The sequence below is a fragment of the Diadema antillarum genome, unplaced genomic scaffold, assembly GCF_040938485.1.
Source record: "Diadema antillarum isolate AM-2024a unplaced genomic scaffold, OU_Dant_1.0 seq00000675_RagTag, whole genome shotgun sequence".
Classification (NCBI taxonomy): Eukaryota; Metazoa; Echinodermata; class Echinoidea; order Diadematoida; family Diadematidae; genus Diadema; species Diadema antillarum.
In genome coordinates this window covers 884,797-903,427 of record NW_027271581.1, presented here as the reverse complement: position 1 = coordinate 903,427, position 18,631 = coordinate 884,797, and the positions used below count along the sequence as shown (strand labels likewise).

The following is an 18,631-nucleotide window of genomic DNA, read 5'->3' as shown; positions in this document are numbered from 1 at the left end:
AAGGTGACAAGCAACCATGTCATGGATATACAATACAATGTACATTGTACATGTGGACTCGGCACAAACTTTTTTTCTGCGATAGCCAATTCGGGCTACTTAACCCTAATCAGGCTGGGGGGGGGGGGGGGCGGAATCCCCCCCCCCCTCGACGTTTCGCGCAATATCTTCGCAGCTCGATAAGCTCCCGCCGCGATGTTTCATGACTTTTTTCTTTCAAGTATCGCGCAACTTTTGAGACCAAAATTGTTGTGCCCGCGCGTACCGTTTTGACGTGACGCCCATTTGAAAAAAATTTGTCAACCCCAAAATTGCTCCAAAACGTGATTTTGTGTACAAATCCAATGCAAATTGTATTTTTTCAATTAATTCACATAAAAATTCATATCTTGACTTAGAATAGACGAAATTAATTTATTTTAGCATAATAAAGCTTCGAAAAATGTCTGTGACAAATTTTGGCCAAAAAACACACAAAAACAAAAGGTCGAAAAACAAAGAAATACATAAGAAATTCAAAAAACAATCAAATACATAAGAAATTAATTTCGATACAGATTTTTTTTTATCCTATGTCTCAGGAGAATGATACAAGAAACATTTTTTAAAAGAAATTAGCTGAATTAGAGCATTAATAAGTGATTTAGAGCCCAAAACTGATTTTATGCATAAATTACAATAATTAATTCATATAAAATATACGAAAAAATTTTCGGAGAAACAACCATACATTTTGATAGTATACGTCACGGGCGTCGCATGTGCCGATTTTCGGCGCGATCACGCATTCCATAGGCGAGATCTGAATGGGGGGCGGAATCCCCCCCCCCCGATATAGCATAGCCAAAAAAGCCCAGCCTAATTAGGGTTAAGTCTTTCAATGTGAAAATTGGGGGCCAAACAAATGATGTACAAGTGTAGTGGCCTGCGATAAAAGGAAACACAAAATTTCATTTTCAATCTTAGCTGCCCAATCTGGCTACCAAATGATAACCTTTTGGAAAATTTCTTTTAATAATTGTTGTTTGTCACTGCTTCTTTTTATCTGGCATAGTTGATGACAAGCAAAATGGATGTTATCTAGGAAAAACACAGAAAAAAGAATCCATACATTGTACACACAAATGTCACTGGAAACTGCCAATTTTGGTGACATTGGTCATGAAAATGTGCTTCATCTCGGCAAATGTTACTCCAATTTTCACGAATAGAGTCTCAAAATGTGACTAAGATGTGAAAAAAAAAAATCATCATATTTCAGCGATATTTCTTTTGCCTGTTTAAATTACATGTAATGTGAAATGCAGAAGGGGGCTCATTGAGCCCGGGTATAGCTTTAATTTCTTATATCAGAAGTTGACCCACTCTTTGTTGCTACCTGTGCATGCTAGGACAATGAAGGTTTTGATGTTCACTGTTAAATGGATCAGTCACTAACATACAAAGTACTTATTCAATTTTCATTCACACTTTGTATCAACTGTTCCCAGCGATCAGAAGCTTGCCTGAGCCTTGTAAGACATACCAAGTCACTGACTCCACAGTGGATTCAAAGATTTGAAAGGTATTCAGTAAGAAAAAAAAAATGGGAACTGAACAGTTTGCTATCGGATCCATGAAGAGAAATACGTGTATAGACACTTATGTTCTGTAGTTCTGCATACAGCAGCCACACATCTTTTGTCTCTATTGCATATATTCCACAGCAATGGTGTGAGATTCCAAAGTTCCGTTGCATACCAGCTGCCAAATAATCAGCATCAGTCGTCTGTGTCTCCATGACGCATTTCTTCCTCTTGCTGTGTCCAGTTCTTTGAGATGTAGTCACTTGTGGAGTAAACTGGGGGCGCTATAAATTTCTTGGTGGGACGGGAGCTGGCTCCTTTTCTCTGTTATCATGATGACAGTAAAGAATACCAGGTGATATGAAAACATGAAAGACAATACACAAACTGCACTCAAAACAAATTAATTTTCCATATCTAACCATGAGGTAGAGAGGAATCGTAGTCCAGTTATAAGTTAGTCTGATCGAAAAGAGTAAAAAAAAAGAATTTGATCAACATCTGATAAAAATAGGGAAGTTACGAAATTGTGAAGTTTTGCTAATTTCTGCAGAAAACTTCTCATTGAGTTGATATGAATATGCAAATGAGTGAGCTGATGATGTCATCACCTGATAAATGATCTTGTACAGAAATATGACGAATTGAATTTGTCTGGTCGAAAGAATTAAAGCAAAATGTTAATCTTAGTGAAATAACTTCAGAAATTTAAAAATACAATGTATCAGGATTTTATACACGGGCATAAATTTCTAAATTTTTATGTGACCAAATTTTGGCAAGTTGTGAGGAGATGACCTCATCACTTCACTATTTGCATATAAACATTGGCTTTTCAGGAAGTATTTTCCTGGAATATTAGAGAACTTTCAGTGTCATAACTTCCTGATTTTTCATCTTATATTGATCTAATTTTCATTGTTGTGCACAAAAACTTTACTCCTTTTCAGACTAACTTTCAACTGGACTGGAATTCCAATATAAAGGAAAATATTGCATGTAGTTACTAGTTTAAAAAAAAATGAGAGACATGCAGGAAAAGGGAAGGGGAGATCTGGGAAATATTAAGGGATCAAAAGTTAGGCAAAGTGACAACTAAATATACATCAGTTTCAGTAAAATTCAGCAAGTGTATAAGAGAATGTTTCTTTGACACAATATTAATTGCTGTTCTTACACTTTGAAATATGTCATTCCTGCAAGAGTATATATTGTCGTCTGGAGGTAATGATACAGTGTGTATAAATGTGACCGTGCATCACAACACAAACAAAAAGTCGCACCCCTTGACTTCACATGAGGACTCAAAAAAGGTGAAACTGATCAGCCACGTCAATCTTGACTTTTTTCATTTTGGCTGAAAGAGTTATTCTTCTGTTATATTATCTTAAGTTCGGGATCATAGAATGAATGGAAAAGTGTGTTTTTAGCAGTTTTCTACAACCCCTTTTTGTAGAGTAGTGTGATCAGGTATGTCTTCTAGAAGTCCCTTTTCTTATCCTTCGCACACTCTTCACTTTTAGCTCCAATAACTTTTGAAAGGATTATGGTACTGCTTTGAAATTTGGCATTAATCATGGACAGAATGTGTTGATACAGTAGGCTCAATTTCAGCTTAATCTGATAATCCCTTCACTGTTGTTACTCCAGTGGTTAACATCCTGGTTTGTTTGTTGTGGGTTTTTTTTGTCCCATTTGTACCACAACTAGCTCGGCTTGCTAAAGATTAAGAGCTTGAATAGACCCTGTACTTCGGAGCTTCTTTTTTCAGTTCACACTTTCCAGAGTGTGTGCTTTCTTTCCATTATTTAGATAGGTCAGGACATTCCATTTGAATTGAGAAATACATCTAAAGCTTAGAGTCTGCTCTTTCGGAATCTGTCCTTAACTAAAAATTCAGGTCTAGTTACTTTTTGTTGGTTTTGTGATGCATGGTCACAAATGCGACAAGGGAGCTCTTTTAAAAAACAATTGGTCATTGAATGCAAAGACACACCACTTGACAGAGAAACCAATGATCTAGACCGTGGTAGTTATGCAGAGAGCATTGCCCACTTACTGAGGAAAACAAGGGGAATGAGTTCAGAAGAGACTTGATGGAGTGCAGCGTCCCGAGATCTTTCTCCGCCGTGTTGACAAGGTTTTCATATGCCATAACATTCTTCCTCACCACAGCAACGAACTCCTGTGTGAAACATGAGCCTTAGATTTATGCACTAATATGGCCACTTTCACATACACATAAGCACACACACTAACACACATACATTCACACAGATAAAAGCATAGTAGGACTACTCCTTTCAAACCACAAATGCTAGTTTTGGGTATGGGTCAATCCATGTCAAATCATCCAGTGCTTGTCACCCGACCCCTCCGATTTCCTTTAAAATGAAACTATTAATATCACAAAATGTTGATAGTTTGCTTTAAGGTACATAACTGTCCAGCTCTTAAAGAAAATGTCTGATAATGAGGTTCACATTCAACAAGTTTTTGGTAATAGATCAGCCATGTAAAGTAAATTATAGTAAACATGGAAAAGTTTCATTGTAGGATTTTTCAACAATATAGCTAAAACCTCAGAGTAGAATAGTATCAAACACATAAGCGTGTCAAATTCACAATGTTCAGTTCTCAAAAATCTCAGAAAAAAACAGCAGGAAGCGAGCTCCAATCTTAAAATTCTGTTCACATGTAAATGTTTCAGCGTCATAAACAATGGTTTTGGTCTATACAGGTATACAAAAACAAGAACTTTTCAAGAGTAATCATGCAGTGATTATCCCAATCAGAAGGCTACATTGTATTAATAGTTATCACAAAATTTTGATAATTTGCTGGAACAAGGTCCATGCAGCTTTAGAGGAAATGTCTTTTAACAACTTTTGTAACAGATCAGTATACATGCACTGTAGAATATGGAACCTGTTGAAGCATGTGATGAACATGTGTAATTAATACATAATTGTACATGTAGACCAGTTGGTTTGGTGATAGAGAGAGACCAAGAGAATAACAATCTACTGGAAATAGAATCTTAATACAAGAGTTCAGTAATCATGTACTCATTGGTTACTTACAATCACAACCTTCATATCATTTCTTGGTATTAAAGAAAAATCATGTTGGTAACTCACGTTACATTGTGGTAACTCACGTTACACGGTAACTCACGTTACAATTTTAAGACCTCTGTTATGAGAATTTGAAGCAAAGACTATAAGTCCCATCATATTTCTTGAATGTGTGCTGCATAGTTATTTGATAATCCAAAATACCATGTCTCAGTTGGGCATAGTAAAATTGCTAGGTTAAAAAGTTCATGTTTCGGTAACTCACGTTACAGCAGCTTCTCGAGCTATGTAAGAGCACGCTGGTGTCCGAAGAACATATCTTATATCGAGGTCTCGACTTTATTTACTGCTCGATTAATATATTTTTGATTTGTAAAACCAAACAAAGTTTGATTTGAGCCTCAAATATAAAAGATAATCACAAAGAGCAACAAAAATGCATTTTTAGGGATTTTTAGGTCAAAAAATGCTTTCTGGTTTCAAAAGGTATAAAAATGCACAAAAGGGAACTTTTCTTAAAGGTAAAGTTGGTTTCACACACTTCAAACTATGGCTAACAAAGTAAGATTATCAGTTGTCCTGAAATATGCGGGTAAAATTTTGGTGGTCATGTCGCACAACTCACGGAAATGCCCCAATGCATATTTAGAGGCTAATATCTTCCACATTTCATCACCTCAGGTTCTAAGATATTATGCTGTTGAAGGCTTTGACTTGCTCAGTAATTTTGAAAAAAATCAGCGGATTCGTGCTCACCGTTTTTACGGAGAGCACCCTCAAAGTTGACAAAAATGAAAAATGTGTCAAATTCAAGGTCACGGATCACCCTTCGTCCCACCTAGGAATGGCATCAATTTTTGTGTATTGATAGACATTTACCTATATTATCTTGGGTTACCAAAGAAATTTTGCTACCGAAATGTTAAATGGTAAATTTACCCCACTGAAAATGGTCGTAAACGGCCAAATTTCCATGTAATATCACATATTGGGTTTAGAGGACATTTCAAATGTCCATATGATGCTTTCAAGATGAAAAGCCGTAGCCCTGTGATATTTGTTGTAGGGGTAGTCTGTAATACATATTTTAGTAATGTATACCACAAAACACTTTTACTACATAATAATGACCTTGAAATTTAATCCAAAATTTGATAAAAACAATAAGGCGCTCTATTTTCCTCATTGCACTGCATGTAATATGTGTTTTGAATGACTTTTCACAGGGCAATATTTCAAGAATTATGAAAGCTGACAGCCTACCATATTAAGGCTCTAAACTATTTGTGCTCTTCTTTCAGATTTGGTGTCAATTTGATCATGAATGTTATACCCTTGACCTTGAAGTGCTTCTAAAAATAGGGGCTCTGTAAATTTGTTAATTTCGGCATAATTTTCTAAAACTAATATTTTGGAATGCGCATCGGTTGCTATGTGAGGCTGTATCTTAGCAACCAATTGACCTTGGGGCAAAATATTTCGGGATTTTCCATCAGACACTTTGGGGAACATTTGGTGCGATTTTAAAGAAAATCGGAGGGGCCGGGTGACAACTTTTCTGAAAATTGGATGATTTGATGTGGATTGACCCGTATACAATGTAATCACCTCACCTGTGTGAATAAATAACAAGTCCTATCACATTTTTCTCTACAACATATAGTGCTGATGTGACAAATTATCAGACACAATGACAATACAGAGCTGTATATCACTAAATATCAATGTTGGTGCTGTATTTCACCAAATGTGATAATGTGATAACAAGGTTGCTGAAGATTCAGCATTGTAACATTTCTTCCCTACAAGCAAAATTATATCACACAGATATTCAACACATATTGTATACCAAGACAGACATATCCTGCACATCATACAATTTTTCATTGAGCTTCATTATTTGATCTTACTGAAATTAAACAAGCATTTTTCAGTGTTAACAGTGGTCAACTTCTGGTATGTTTATAATGTTTCCTTGCTTGTATAATCTTCACATCACTAGTATTAGGAAGTTTTTATCACCCCCCCCCCCCCCCCCCCCGCCCCCTTCTCTCTCTCTCTCTCTCTCTAACCCTTATTCCACGAGCATCACATTGGACCGTCTTGTTTTTCTTCATTGTAACGTTATTTGTTTTCGGTTAGCAAAAGGTCAAGCTTTGTGTTTATTCTTGGCAATCGTTCTGTTTGGAAATTAAGATGTAACTCATGTAATTATATTACACTGTATATATGTATTGTATAATTGATGAAAATGACGACAATAGTTGAAAGTATTTATAATACCGTACTAATATTGTTTTGTACAATGTTAATGAAATTGCAGAAAATTGATGTATTTGAAACTGTGGGTGGGGGCATGAAAATGAAAACAAAGAATGAGCAATTCTAATTGTGAACTATCCTGATGGACATATGGCAGTTCAAACAGAATATGAATGCAATACATTTCTCGGGAATATTTCTCTTTTCGAGTTTCATTTGGGTTTTATACTTCCCTATGAAACTTTGTAGCATGATAGACTGAATTAATGACTCAATTACAATGGAAAGTAATAAAGTCCTGTACTTAATCACGCCAATTTGTAGTGCAATTCAAGCAGCAGCGAATGTATCACTTCAGCCATTACACTGAAAAAAAAAAAGCCCCACAAAACATCAAGTCATTATTTGATACATTGTAACTACCACAAGCTCGGAAAACACTATTTACAAAAAAGCAAAACAACAACAAATGAATTGGAAATACTTGACCTTAATGGATTTCCATTTAAACCGCATTGACGATGTTCTATCATTGCAAGAATTATTATGCTTTTCAAGAAATCAATCTTTGAAAAATTATGATGAAGGTACACCAGTACCGAACAGAGTTGTAGCAAGAATGAAAGGGACACATCGACACTGTGAATAATTCTTCATTTCACTACCTCTAGTTGGTCAATTTTCTTGAAGATGGAATCCATTTCCATGGCTTTGGAGTATATTTCTGGGAGGCTTCTGTTGAGGGCAAGAGATGTGTCTGTTCGAACCTGAAATAAAAAGGGGGGCAGAGGGAAATTTGTAAGTTCTATTTAATTAGATTAAATGAATAGAGAACAGTTAAAGGATATCAAAAGAAATGATAAATCAAGTTCAAGCAAACATAAGTTTGCAATGCATCAACATTACATGAATGTGAGTGCAACAATTGCAAACTAATGTTGCACAGTTTCTCTGTTTTTCCTTTATTTCCCAATCTCTCAATGAAAAGGGATGATCAATGTGAAATATTTTAATAATGATGATGATTATGATGATGATAATAATAATGATGATAATTATTATTATTATAATCATTATTATTATCATTATTATAACAAGAAGTAAGAGTAACAGACGGAGAAGAGCATAAATAAAAGCAATCTGTCAGGATGAATTTTAAAGGGGGGTTGTAAGTGAAAGATCCAACAATTACCAAAAAACAACCCCCCCCAAAAAAAAAAAAAGAAACAAACAAACAAACAAAACAAAATAAAACAAAAACACCTGAAAAACACATTCTTGTCCAAGATCTGTGGTCTGTTTTTTATTATCAAAATGAAAATAAGATAGGGTGGAAAAGGACTAAGTAAGATACTACATTGTATATTGATATATTGTATTAAAGAGACAAATGGCTGCATGCAGATAATTTTTTCCCTTTTGTACATTTTGCTGCAGACTTGCATTAGTTCTGGATAAATGTCAATGAATATAGGGATTCAATGAATATAAGGATAAGCTATTTAAGAGTAACAAAACAGAGCAAAAACTTGTGAAGTACATGATTTAACCCGTTGAAGACACGTCCGGGTATAATCGGGCAGGTGTCTATGGGAAATGCGTGTTGTAGCAAAATCAGTCCGTCCTAAAAGGGTTAACAAATGACTGAACAGGCAGGATAATCTACTAGACTGAAATCAAAGAGCTGCAATCCAAATTGTGTTTTGAACTAATCTTGGGTTTTTTTTCTAGGCCACATATATATATTTTACATGTTAATAGACAGTTGATGGCATAAGTATGAAGTGTGTGTTTGGTGGCAGTGAGTCAGCTTGTTACTGTTATACTCACCATATCTACAACTGCCCGGAACTCCTCAAGTTTCGTCAGCATTTCCTCAATCTCTTCTTCCAGACGTTTACTCTGTCCATCCACAAACAAGATACAGACAAATAACTTAGACAACTTTTCAACTTTTCTTATAGATTCAGCCATGTGGACAAAGAGAAGGATTAGAGAGATTTAAGATGATGAAATGCACAAAATCTAGACCAACAAAATCTACTTTCAACAAATGCTCAGACATTTGCATAAAGGCCTAATGGTAATGATCTTTGGAAAGGCACCTTTTGTCTTGCAGTCCCTGGTATTTTGGAGGGGACTTGTTCCTTAAACTACTGCTGTTGGTCCTGTCTGTACTGGTAACTTGTGGTGGTAGCTTGCTCATAAAACATTAAAATGTGGCCACATAAAATTCAGAGACTCCAACTCTCCCGTTTTCGACGGGAGATCTCCCGCCGAAAGCCCATTTTTGCACAATCTCCCGTTCTCCCGTTTGAGATTTGATTTCTCCCGCCCTGGCTCTGTGTCTCCCAGTGGAAAGGATTTCTTACTCATTTCTATCGTATGTTGAAAAAATAAGCCTAAGATAGCACCAGAGAACATATAGAATCCTAGGAACTTCGCGCTTCGCACACATCAACTTGGAGTCTCCCGTTTGCTAGGGGTTTCGGGCGGGAGAATCTCCAGATCAGAAGGTGCTTGGGGTTGGAGTCTCTGAAAATTGTTCCAACCAAAGAATATCAGACTTCCGAGAAGGCAACTAACAGGGCAGAGCATTCAAACAAATGACTGAAATTAGAAGATTCAATCAGCTTATTCTATGTATCACATGGAGTTTGAAGGCGACCCCTAACAAAAAAGTCCTGTGGTACTCCCTGTGGTACTTGTCGGTACCACACAATGTACCACACACTTGTAATGTTACCACAGGAACTGTGTGGTACTGTACCACAGGCTTGTAGGGTACTCCCTGTAGTACTTGTCAGTACCACACAATGTACCACATAAATAAATGTTACCACAGGAACTGTGTGGTACTGTTTTACAGGCTCATGTGGTACTCCCTGTGGTACTGGTTGGTACCACACAATGTACCACACAAATATATGTTAACACAGGAACTGTGTGGTACTGTGTCACAGGCTCGTGTGGTACTCTGGGATGTACCACAGGGCAGTATCACAGGACATTACCACAGGAAAGTACCACAGGACAGTACCACAAGACAGTATACACACAAATTGTCCTGTGGTATTTTGGGACGTATACCACACAACAGTACTACAAGACAGTACCACATGAATTGTCCTGTGGTATTTTGGGACGTACCTCAGGAGAGTACAACAGGAAAGTACCACAGGATAGTACCATCAAGACAGTCCCACACTACTTGTTCTGTGGTATTTTAGGACGTACCACAGGACAGTACCACAGGGCAGTTCCACAGGACAGTACCACAGGAAAGTACCACAGGATAGTGCCACAGGACAGTACCTCACGACTTGTCCTGTGGTATTTTGGGACGTACCACAGGACAGTACCACAGGACAGTACCGCAGGAAAGTACCACAGGATAGTACCACAGGACAGTACCACACGACTTGTCCTGTGGTATTTTGGGACGTACCACAGGGCAGTACCACAGGACAGTACCACAGGAAAGTACCACAGGATAGTACCACAGGACGGTACAACACGACTTGTCCTGTGGTATTTTGGGACGTACCACAGGAGAGTACCACAGGAAAGTACCACAGGACAGTACCACAGGGCAGTACCACAGGGCAATACCACAGGACAGTACCACAGGAAAGTACAACAAGGTAGTACCACAGGACAATACCACATGACTTGTCCTGTGGTATTTTGGGACATACCACAGGACAGTACCACAGGAATTGTCCTGTGGTATTTTGGGACGTACATTGTACCACAGGACAGTACCACAGGATAGTACCACAGGACAGTATCACACGACTTGTCCTGTGGTATTTTGGGACGTACCACAGGGCAGTACCACAGGGCAGTACCACAGGGCAGTACCACAGGACAGTACCACAGGAAAGTACAACAGGATAGTACCACAGGACAATACCACATGACTTGTCCTGTGGTATTTTGGGACGTACCACAGGACAGTACCACACGAATTGTCCTGTGGAATTTTGGGACGTACCACAGGACAGTTCGACAGGAATTCCTGTGGTAATTTTCGATGTATACCACAGGAGAGTACCACAGGAACTGTCCAAAATCCCACAGGAAAGTCATAATATGGTGCTATTCCACACAGAAGTACCACACAGCAAATTAAATTCGTAAGTACCACAGAAAAATGCTACAGGATATTTTTTTTCTTAACATTTTATACCAGAGGACTATCACATCAGGAGAATATCAAACAGCAGTACCACACAGGAGTACCACACAGGAAAATTGTAAGGCAGAATCAACTGAAATTTATAACAAAAATACAAACAAAAAAGCACATATAAATATTCCTCAATTAATTGATAGATGAGTTATGCTGTGAATTATAACAATTGATTTGCCATTACTTATCCTGTCCTAATATACTCCTACAGTATTACCTATTTAGTGAAAGTGCTGATGTAAAGCATGAGAAATTTCAAGGACTTCTGTGGTACTCCTGTGGTACTCCTGTGGTACTCCTGTGGTACTCCTGTGGTACAAATTTTTACATAGCTCATGAATATTCATGAAAAGCACTCTAGATTTTAGAAAATACATATATGACTTAAAAAGTCAAAGTATTAATGGTGGAACTTACTTTGAACTTTATGAAAGATTGTCTAATTATGGTCATTCCCAATATCATAGATATTGTTATGAAAGTGTAATTTCATATCTTGATAATAAAGTATAATCGAGTTAGTAACCATGCCTTAATGCTTTACGGATAGACGGCCATATATATATGTACTGATAGGGTCGATGGCTACCTAGGAATAGAATATGACTATATGGGTCAGAATTTTGAACGATGTACAATTGAGCCAAAACAAGGCAAAATTTAAAAAGTAGGAAATTCTCCAAATTATTCATCTTACCTGAAAGAGTATAACTCAAGCTTTAATATGAACCCAATTATACTAGGATTTTCCCAGAGGAACAAGTTTTTATTCACCGCTGAAGTTCACCATGTCCAGAGCAGTGAACGTCCGTGAGGAATAGTGCTGCACATACACTTGAATACCACTTAACATAGTTTGCAAAGATCTGATTCAGTTCAAAATCCTAACAAAATATCTTTAGGGACACGTGTACGTGCTTGCAGAATATTAAGCTTGTACTCTTAACCTGTACGTAATGGCAGACAACTGATGATTTAACTAAATTCGTCGTTTCTGTTGAAATATTGCTCTTCCGCTAAACACTTTCTCCACTTTACGCGCATATTACAGAAACTCAATATTTTGACCTCTTATTTCGCTATCCCATACTTTAATCCTCACTCCCAAATAATAACATACCTTTTTAAGATGTATCTGATCTAGGCAGTCTCTATAACCCAACAAACATAGCATAGTTTGCGTCACGGAGGTTCGCATGTAGCTCACGGACGTTCGGAACAAACAAGATGCAGCTCTCTTGAGTTGGAAACGCATTCTACTCACAACAAACAGCAATTTCATGTCGAGAACAAATTCCTCCGCAAAATCCTGAATAGATATTACCAATTCTCAATTATATAAGCTTGTTTATCTTCTCATACTGAGGAATCAAAGAAAACAATTTTTCTATCTCTCGTAAATGAACGTACAAACGTACGTGTAATGTCAGTGACGTAGTCCATCCTTGAGAATGAATATATTTATCGAAATTTCGTTATCATGAAGTAAAGATTCAGGTCCTAAATTTGTTATCTAAAGTCTACAATGCAATTTTTTGCTTATAACGAACATGGTCACAGCTAAAATTATGACAAAGAATTAATATAGAAAGACAACAGAAATGTGCTCCGTTATAGACATACGAAGTTTAGCTGGGGAGGGCAAACGAACACGTTGGGAAGAAATCCCTCTATGTTTGCTCCTTGTGTTACACACTGTTACCGAGGAGAATTTGTATTATTATATTAGTCAGAAATTATAATAGGTTCGATACTGCGAAGTTTCGTCATAACAAGACACAATAAGTCCTTATAACTTGGATGGATGTTTGTGACTTCGATATCATACAATATGGTTTTTTATAACAAACATTTTGTAGCGCGTCATTTCGGAGGCTCGTTATTCATACAGTTTGTCAATACGAAAATTGATAGAGTTCGTATAATTATGAAGCTTTTTTATTCGGTAAATGATAGGAATCTCCGAAGGTTAATCGAAATGTTTATTAATTGGAACATGAAAAATCATGTTCGCTTATCCAAATGTGGAGAAACAAGTTAACTAAAATCCTCCAAATTTCAAAACCTCATAATAACCGTTTTCACCAAAACGAATATCAAGCCCTTTCCACTTTTACAAGAACGGACCTAAAAATAATGATCCTTAATATTTATTTTTCGGACTAACAAACTTTCGGAATAAGAAAATTTTCAATAACAAACCTCCTTAATTAACTAAAAACTTTTTTTTTTCATTTTCGGAACGACAAACCTTTGGACATCGGAGGAACGAATCTTAGGAAGAGCGAACGTATCAAAGTGCAACCTTAAACCTATCCTTAATCATTACTTTGTTTAACATGCATTTTCAAAGTAAGCACAAAAGCACAAACAAATTGACTATCTCTCTGTCTCTTAAATGTAAAATGAAAAAAAAAATCTTGGAAAGAATTACAAATGAACATTGCTTTTCATTGATGAGTATAAAACAACACCATGTGATGATAAGCGGAGGATTTGTTTGTTTTCATCAGACAATAATTGTATACTGCATTATTTTTGTTCGCTTGTGACGGCATCTCGATGAATAAAAAACATAAACAAACAAACAAAAACTTCTCCAGAAGAATTTGGTACAACGGAGGTGCACTGGCAATTCTTTTCTCTGTGTGTTGGAGCTCGATCCCTTCTCTGTTTCTCAGTCATTTTCATTCAACTGCTTCCACTTCCTTTTGAAACTTTTCCATTTTTTCTTCAACACAGCCCATTACAGACTTCTTCCGTCATTATCCTGCAAGTGATTACGTAACACTTTTCGGATTTGTTTCGGTTTGTTTTGTTTTGGTTCTGTTTTCTGTTTAGTCGCAGCATGTCCAGGCTATTTAGGGAATGAGAAAAAAATCGTCATGAAGAGAAAAATAAGAATGAATTAAGGCATTTAATATCATGACAATTACAGCGAACGTCCGTTATGGAGACCAAAACTGGATGTGTTCTGTTTGAGACGGCAGCTACCATACTCAAAAGATAAACACTTGGAGCACCTGTCACTAAAAAGTAGCACTGATCCTCTTTCTTCTACTATGTAATCCATTGACTTATTCTACCAACGAACATCCGTGACCAAAACGTTTTCCTTTTGTTATTACAAGTAAATTGAGTGCTGAACATTATTCACCTTTGGGTATGAGCGACTCGGTGATTTGGTAATATTTTCAACTGACATTAACTTTATGTGCAGTGATATATTTGTAATTATCAGAAATTTCCTTTCTCGGACAGAACGTCCGTGAGCGAAACTTTCAGAACCTGTAACAGTACAAATTGTCTCCAGATCCTCATTAGAAAGAAATTTAAATGCACAGAAATTAAAGATTACGCAAAATTCCATTTTCCTATAACTTTGTTTTCAGCGTTTAGCTGTTTTTTGTATAATTAGAGGGAAAACAAGCTAAAAATTGTGAGTAAATTTTCAACTGTTTGTTCATCATGATCACATAACGCCTTAAGAATTCTGAAACTACTGCTCTAAACTCATTGTTTACTTTGTAAAACTTTATTTGTGGCTATTTGAGCTAAAAGTTTTAAAGAATACAGGACACTTTCGGGACAAGTTATCCCTATCGGAGGGATTGCATACGTCTCGGACGTTCGCTGGAATTGTCACGGACGTTCGTTCTACTGATAGGGTCATGTTCCAGGACGGATAACTAATCGGCAGAGAGTACCTAGCCTTCCTAACTCTTTCAAAAATTTGAAAAGGTATTGTCAATGCAAATTATAAGAAATCTGACATCCTTACAACATATGTATTGCTCAGAGGGGGATCAGCAGGTGAATTTTCAGAGAAAATATCGATTATTTGCTTGGTTTTCGGTGAATTGCATGGTCCAAAAACTGCGGACAAGCCTCAGTCCGCTCCAAAAATAGCATGTAGCTCCTCGGCTAGAGAGCCAAAGGTAAAATGCACCTTCGTCATCAAAGCAAGATGATGTCCCACTCGAAAACGTTTTAATCATCACGGACGTTCTCTTTTTCTCGGAGGTTCGTCTAAAAATATAATTTCGGTTCCTATTTGACAAAGGATGGACAGAAACTCAAAACAAACATATTATCGTGTGGCTAGATCTTAGTTGATTACGACTCAGAACAATATCGCCAATCACGTTTAATGGGATACGATCTTTATAAGAAAATAGCGGAAGCACGTCCGTGACGAAAACTGAGTATAATTTTGCATAAAAGAATACTACGTCCCATGTACAGCCAGCAGACGTACAATTTTTGCAGGATATGTTCATTAGGTGGAACACCAAATCTTCCTATACATCACAGTTGGGACAACAAAGTAGAATTTGCAGCAGCGATAGAAATAAAAGCATCACGGACGTTCGTCTGTTTAGGACTTTGATATTTCAATTGTTCTCTGTGACTTTATACGTGCTCATAAAACTCTTATAATTTTATGGTTCATACCCATGATATGTCAGATCCAGAACATGGTCAGATATTAGATGCCACGTACGCTTAAAAATGTACATCATTAGTTTGAAAAACAAAAATTATTGTGAAAATAGCGTTTTTACCGTATTTTTACGCTGTAAGTCCATGTCAAATGAAAAATATCAGGCAAAAGTCAACCAAACCATATATTTCCTGAAAGGAAATTTACCAATCTTTGAGATTACATGAAAAAATCTGGTTTCTTAGATCATCCTGGCGTGTTCTAAGGGAAAGAATGTCATAAGGTGCGAAAATTGCCAATTGTACATCGTTCAAAATTCTCACCCATATAGATCTATTATAGGACTAGATTGGCACTTGGCCATTAGACTCTCGTTTGAGGTTATATATATGTTAGGAGTAGGACAGGTTATTAAGTAGGGCCATGTTTGTCCTGAAATCCATCACTCACCTATCAGGAATATTCCTTGATATTTCAAATTCTCCCAGATTTTTTTTTTTTCGATCTATCCTGTGTGGTACTCTCCTGTGGTACCATGGAAATGCTGTGTGGTACTGCCCTGTCGTAATGCTGTGTGGTCATGATCGACCTGTGGTACTGTCCTGTGGTACTGTCCCAAAATACCACAGGACAGTTCCTGTGGTACTGTTCTGTGGTACTAGTCCTGTGGTACTGCCCTGTGGTACGTCCCAAAATACCACAGGAATTCCTGTGGTACTGCCCTGTGGTACCTCCCAAAATACCACAGGAATTCCTGTGGTACTGTTCTGTGGTACTGCCCTGTGGTACGTCCCAAAATACCACAGGAATTCCTGTGGTACTGTCCTGTGGAATGTCCCAAAATACCACAGGACAATTCCTGTGGTACTGTCCTGTGGTACTTTCCTGTGGTACTGTCCTGTGGTACCGTCCTGTGGTAATTACCACAGGAGTACCACAGGACTTTTTCGTAAGGGACCAGCTACCAGCAGGCAACTAATAATGGTGAAAGGGATTAATATCCCTACCTACACTCACAGTACACTTTGTTATGTGTACAACAGAGCATAAATACTGTCACTGTCTCACAATTAGAATCACATGATCACGAGTCTCAATTGTTGTTTTTTTTTAATCATCATTCTCACACTCGTTGACTTTGTGGTATATTTTAGTTTCTACAGTACCGGGTAGGCTACTTCATAAAGAAATTTCTTGAAGAAGAATCCATTTCATGCAAGACAAAGCCTAAGGAAGCAATTTATGTTTGACTAAAAATCTAAAATCACCCGTAAAGAGAAGTTCGCACCCCATCCCCCCCCCCCCCCCCCCCCCCCACACACACACACAGGACCCAGACAGGGTAGAGCTGGCCTGTCGCTGTACACAAGTGTCGCGACCATGCTGGCGCACGGGGACGCTACGGCGTCTGGTCGAGCTCGCAACGTAACGCAACGCCGCATCGCATTCGTCAGAACCACGCAGTCAGTCATCATAAAATGCAGTATATGGGACTGCATCAATATAGAGACGACTGTTGCAGCTTGACCTGGTTATATTCACTTATAATTACCTCTTTCTCTGGTTCAACTCGAAGATATGCTGCAAACGAAGATGCAGCTCGATCAACACATTCATCTGCAGACAACTGGTTGTCTGAAACTGTTGGATTTTCCGCCATTTCGACTGTAGTGTTTAATTGTGAATGCTTGTAATAGTCTTCCCACCTCCCTATTTGTGCTTAGTTCTGTGTCTATCTAGTGCTACGTCAATGGTCAAGTGTTATACGTACGTGCGTTAACCAGCCTACGCACTTTGACCCCGCCCACCCATGTTTCTCGCGTACAAAACACAAAAGTTGAGCGCAAAAGATCAGTTAGAAAGTAGGCCACATTTCTAGAGACGGTGAAGGGCTAGTGCCAATTTGAAGAATACACGTCATGCATTATATATATGGGCACAGCCCTGCTCGTGCAAGAGTTTTCAGAGTTTCAAGTTTATTCATCTTTCTTCCGGCTGTGCAACATAGGTGTTACAAAATAATGTCCCACTTTTGATCCTAAATAATTCAAAACTATACATCAGAAAACACTGACAGATATGAGCAATAGCTGAATAGTGTATACAATTTTGTTGGAGGAAATTTTAAAATGACAGCATAATTCAGTTTCATAAAATTAAACATTAATTTTTCAGTTAGATTTCAGATTTTGCTCTATTTTCAACCCTCTGTACAAAACTTTAACTTTGCACAAAAGGCAATTGGTGTATGGGAGTGTGTAGTTGACACCCAGACAATGGACCTGAATGCTCATATTTTATTCATGAGCAATTCCACTATCACAGCTAGTCTTTGCATTCTGAAAGGTGTATGCAAGCACATGGAAACATGTGCTTACTTTTTTAATGTGCTTGCATTTCACCCTTTGCTAGGGACTATACAGTGCCCAGGGCAATCCATTATGAATAATCAATAAGCATTAATGTGCCTTGGAGCAGAGCTCTGAACAGGTGGTGTCCTGGTCCATTGTTCAGGGTCATTGTAAGTACACACTCACATACACATCATAAGTTCCTGTGTAAAGTTCAGGTTTTGTATACAGAGGGTTCAAATTTGACCAAACTCTGGAACCTGACTTTGAAATTGTTCATGGATTTCATGAAACCATGGTATAATGGTCACCTCCAACTAAATTGTTCACTAATTCAGCTATTACTCATTATATCGATGACAGTTTTATCTGATAGTTTTTGAGCTATAATAAAGGGACCGTATAACAGTACTGGTTGAGGTAGTGATTTATGTTTTTAACATTCCTTGAAGTGAGATAATGAGAAACCTCTCATGAAATATGAAAGAGCATGTAATTCTAAGAAGGACTCAACGTTTACTTTATGAAAATTGGTTTTCAAATGGCTGAAATATCAAAAAAACTGATAATAAAACGGCAACAGGCCACGCCTTTTATCAGAATCACTTTGTTTCACCTTGTTTTTGGATATCTCAGCCATTTCCAAACTGATTTTCATCAAATAAGCTTTTGATACCCCTTAGAATTGCATGCTCTTTGACATCTCATAGAGCGATTTCTGAATAAAACGTCACCTC

The 18,631-nt window shown here is 37.5% G+C and overlaps 1 protein-coding gene across 1 annotated transcript; it reads right to left on the bottom strand.

Moving 5' to 3' along the window:
• Window positions 1-857: 857 nt before the first annotated feature.
• Window positions 858-17,232, bottom strand: LOC139737017 (biogenesis of lysosome-related organelles complex 1 subunit 4-like). The gene is made up of 5 exons (XM_071647692.1): window positions 17,096-17,232; window positions 8,735-8,806; window positions 7,570-7,671; window positions 3,625-3,750; window positions 858-1,889 (listed from the first exon to the last, which is right to left on the bottom strand). The coding sequence occupies exons 1-5, from the start codon at window positions 17,201-17,203 to the stop codon at window positions 1,761-1,763; spliced, it is 537 nt and encodes a 178-aa protein (XP_071503793.1). The 5' UTR covers window positions 17,204-17,232; the 3' UTR covers window positions 858-1,760.
• Between the last annotated feature and the right edge of the window lie 1,399 nt (window positions 17,233-18,631).

What these genes read in the sequence shown, in the direction of transcription:
- LOC139737017 (XM_071647692.1), bottom strand. Translation starts at nt 17,203, where the DNA reads ATGGCGGAAAATCCAACAGTTTCAGACAACCAGTTGTCTGCAGATGAA. An exon ending in GAGTTGAACCAGAGAAAGAG is followed by an intron (nt 8,807 to 17,095) that starts GTAATTATAAGT and finishes GTGGATGGACAG; the next exon opens with AGTAAACGTCTGGAAGAAGA. An exon ending in AGAAAATTGACCAACTAGAG is followed by an intron (nt 3,751 to 7,569) that starts GTAGTGAAATGA and finishes TGTTTCACACAG; the next exon opens with GAGTTCGTTGCTGTGGTGAG.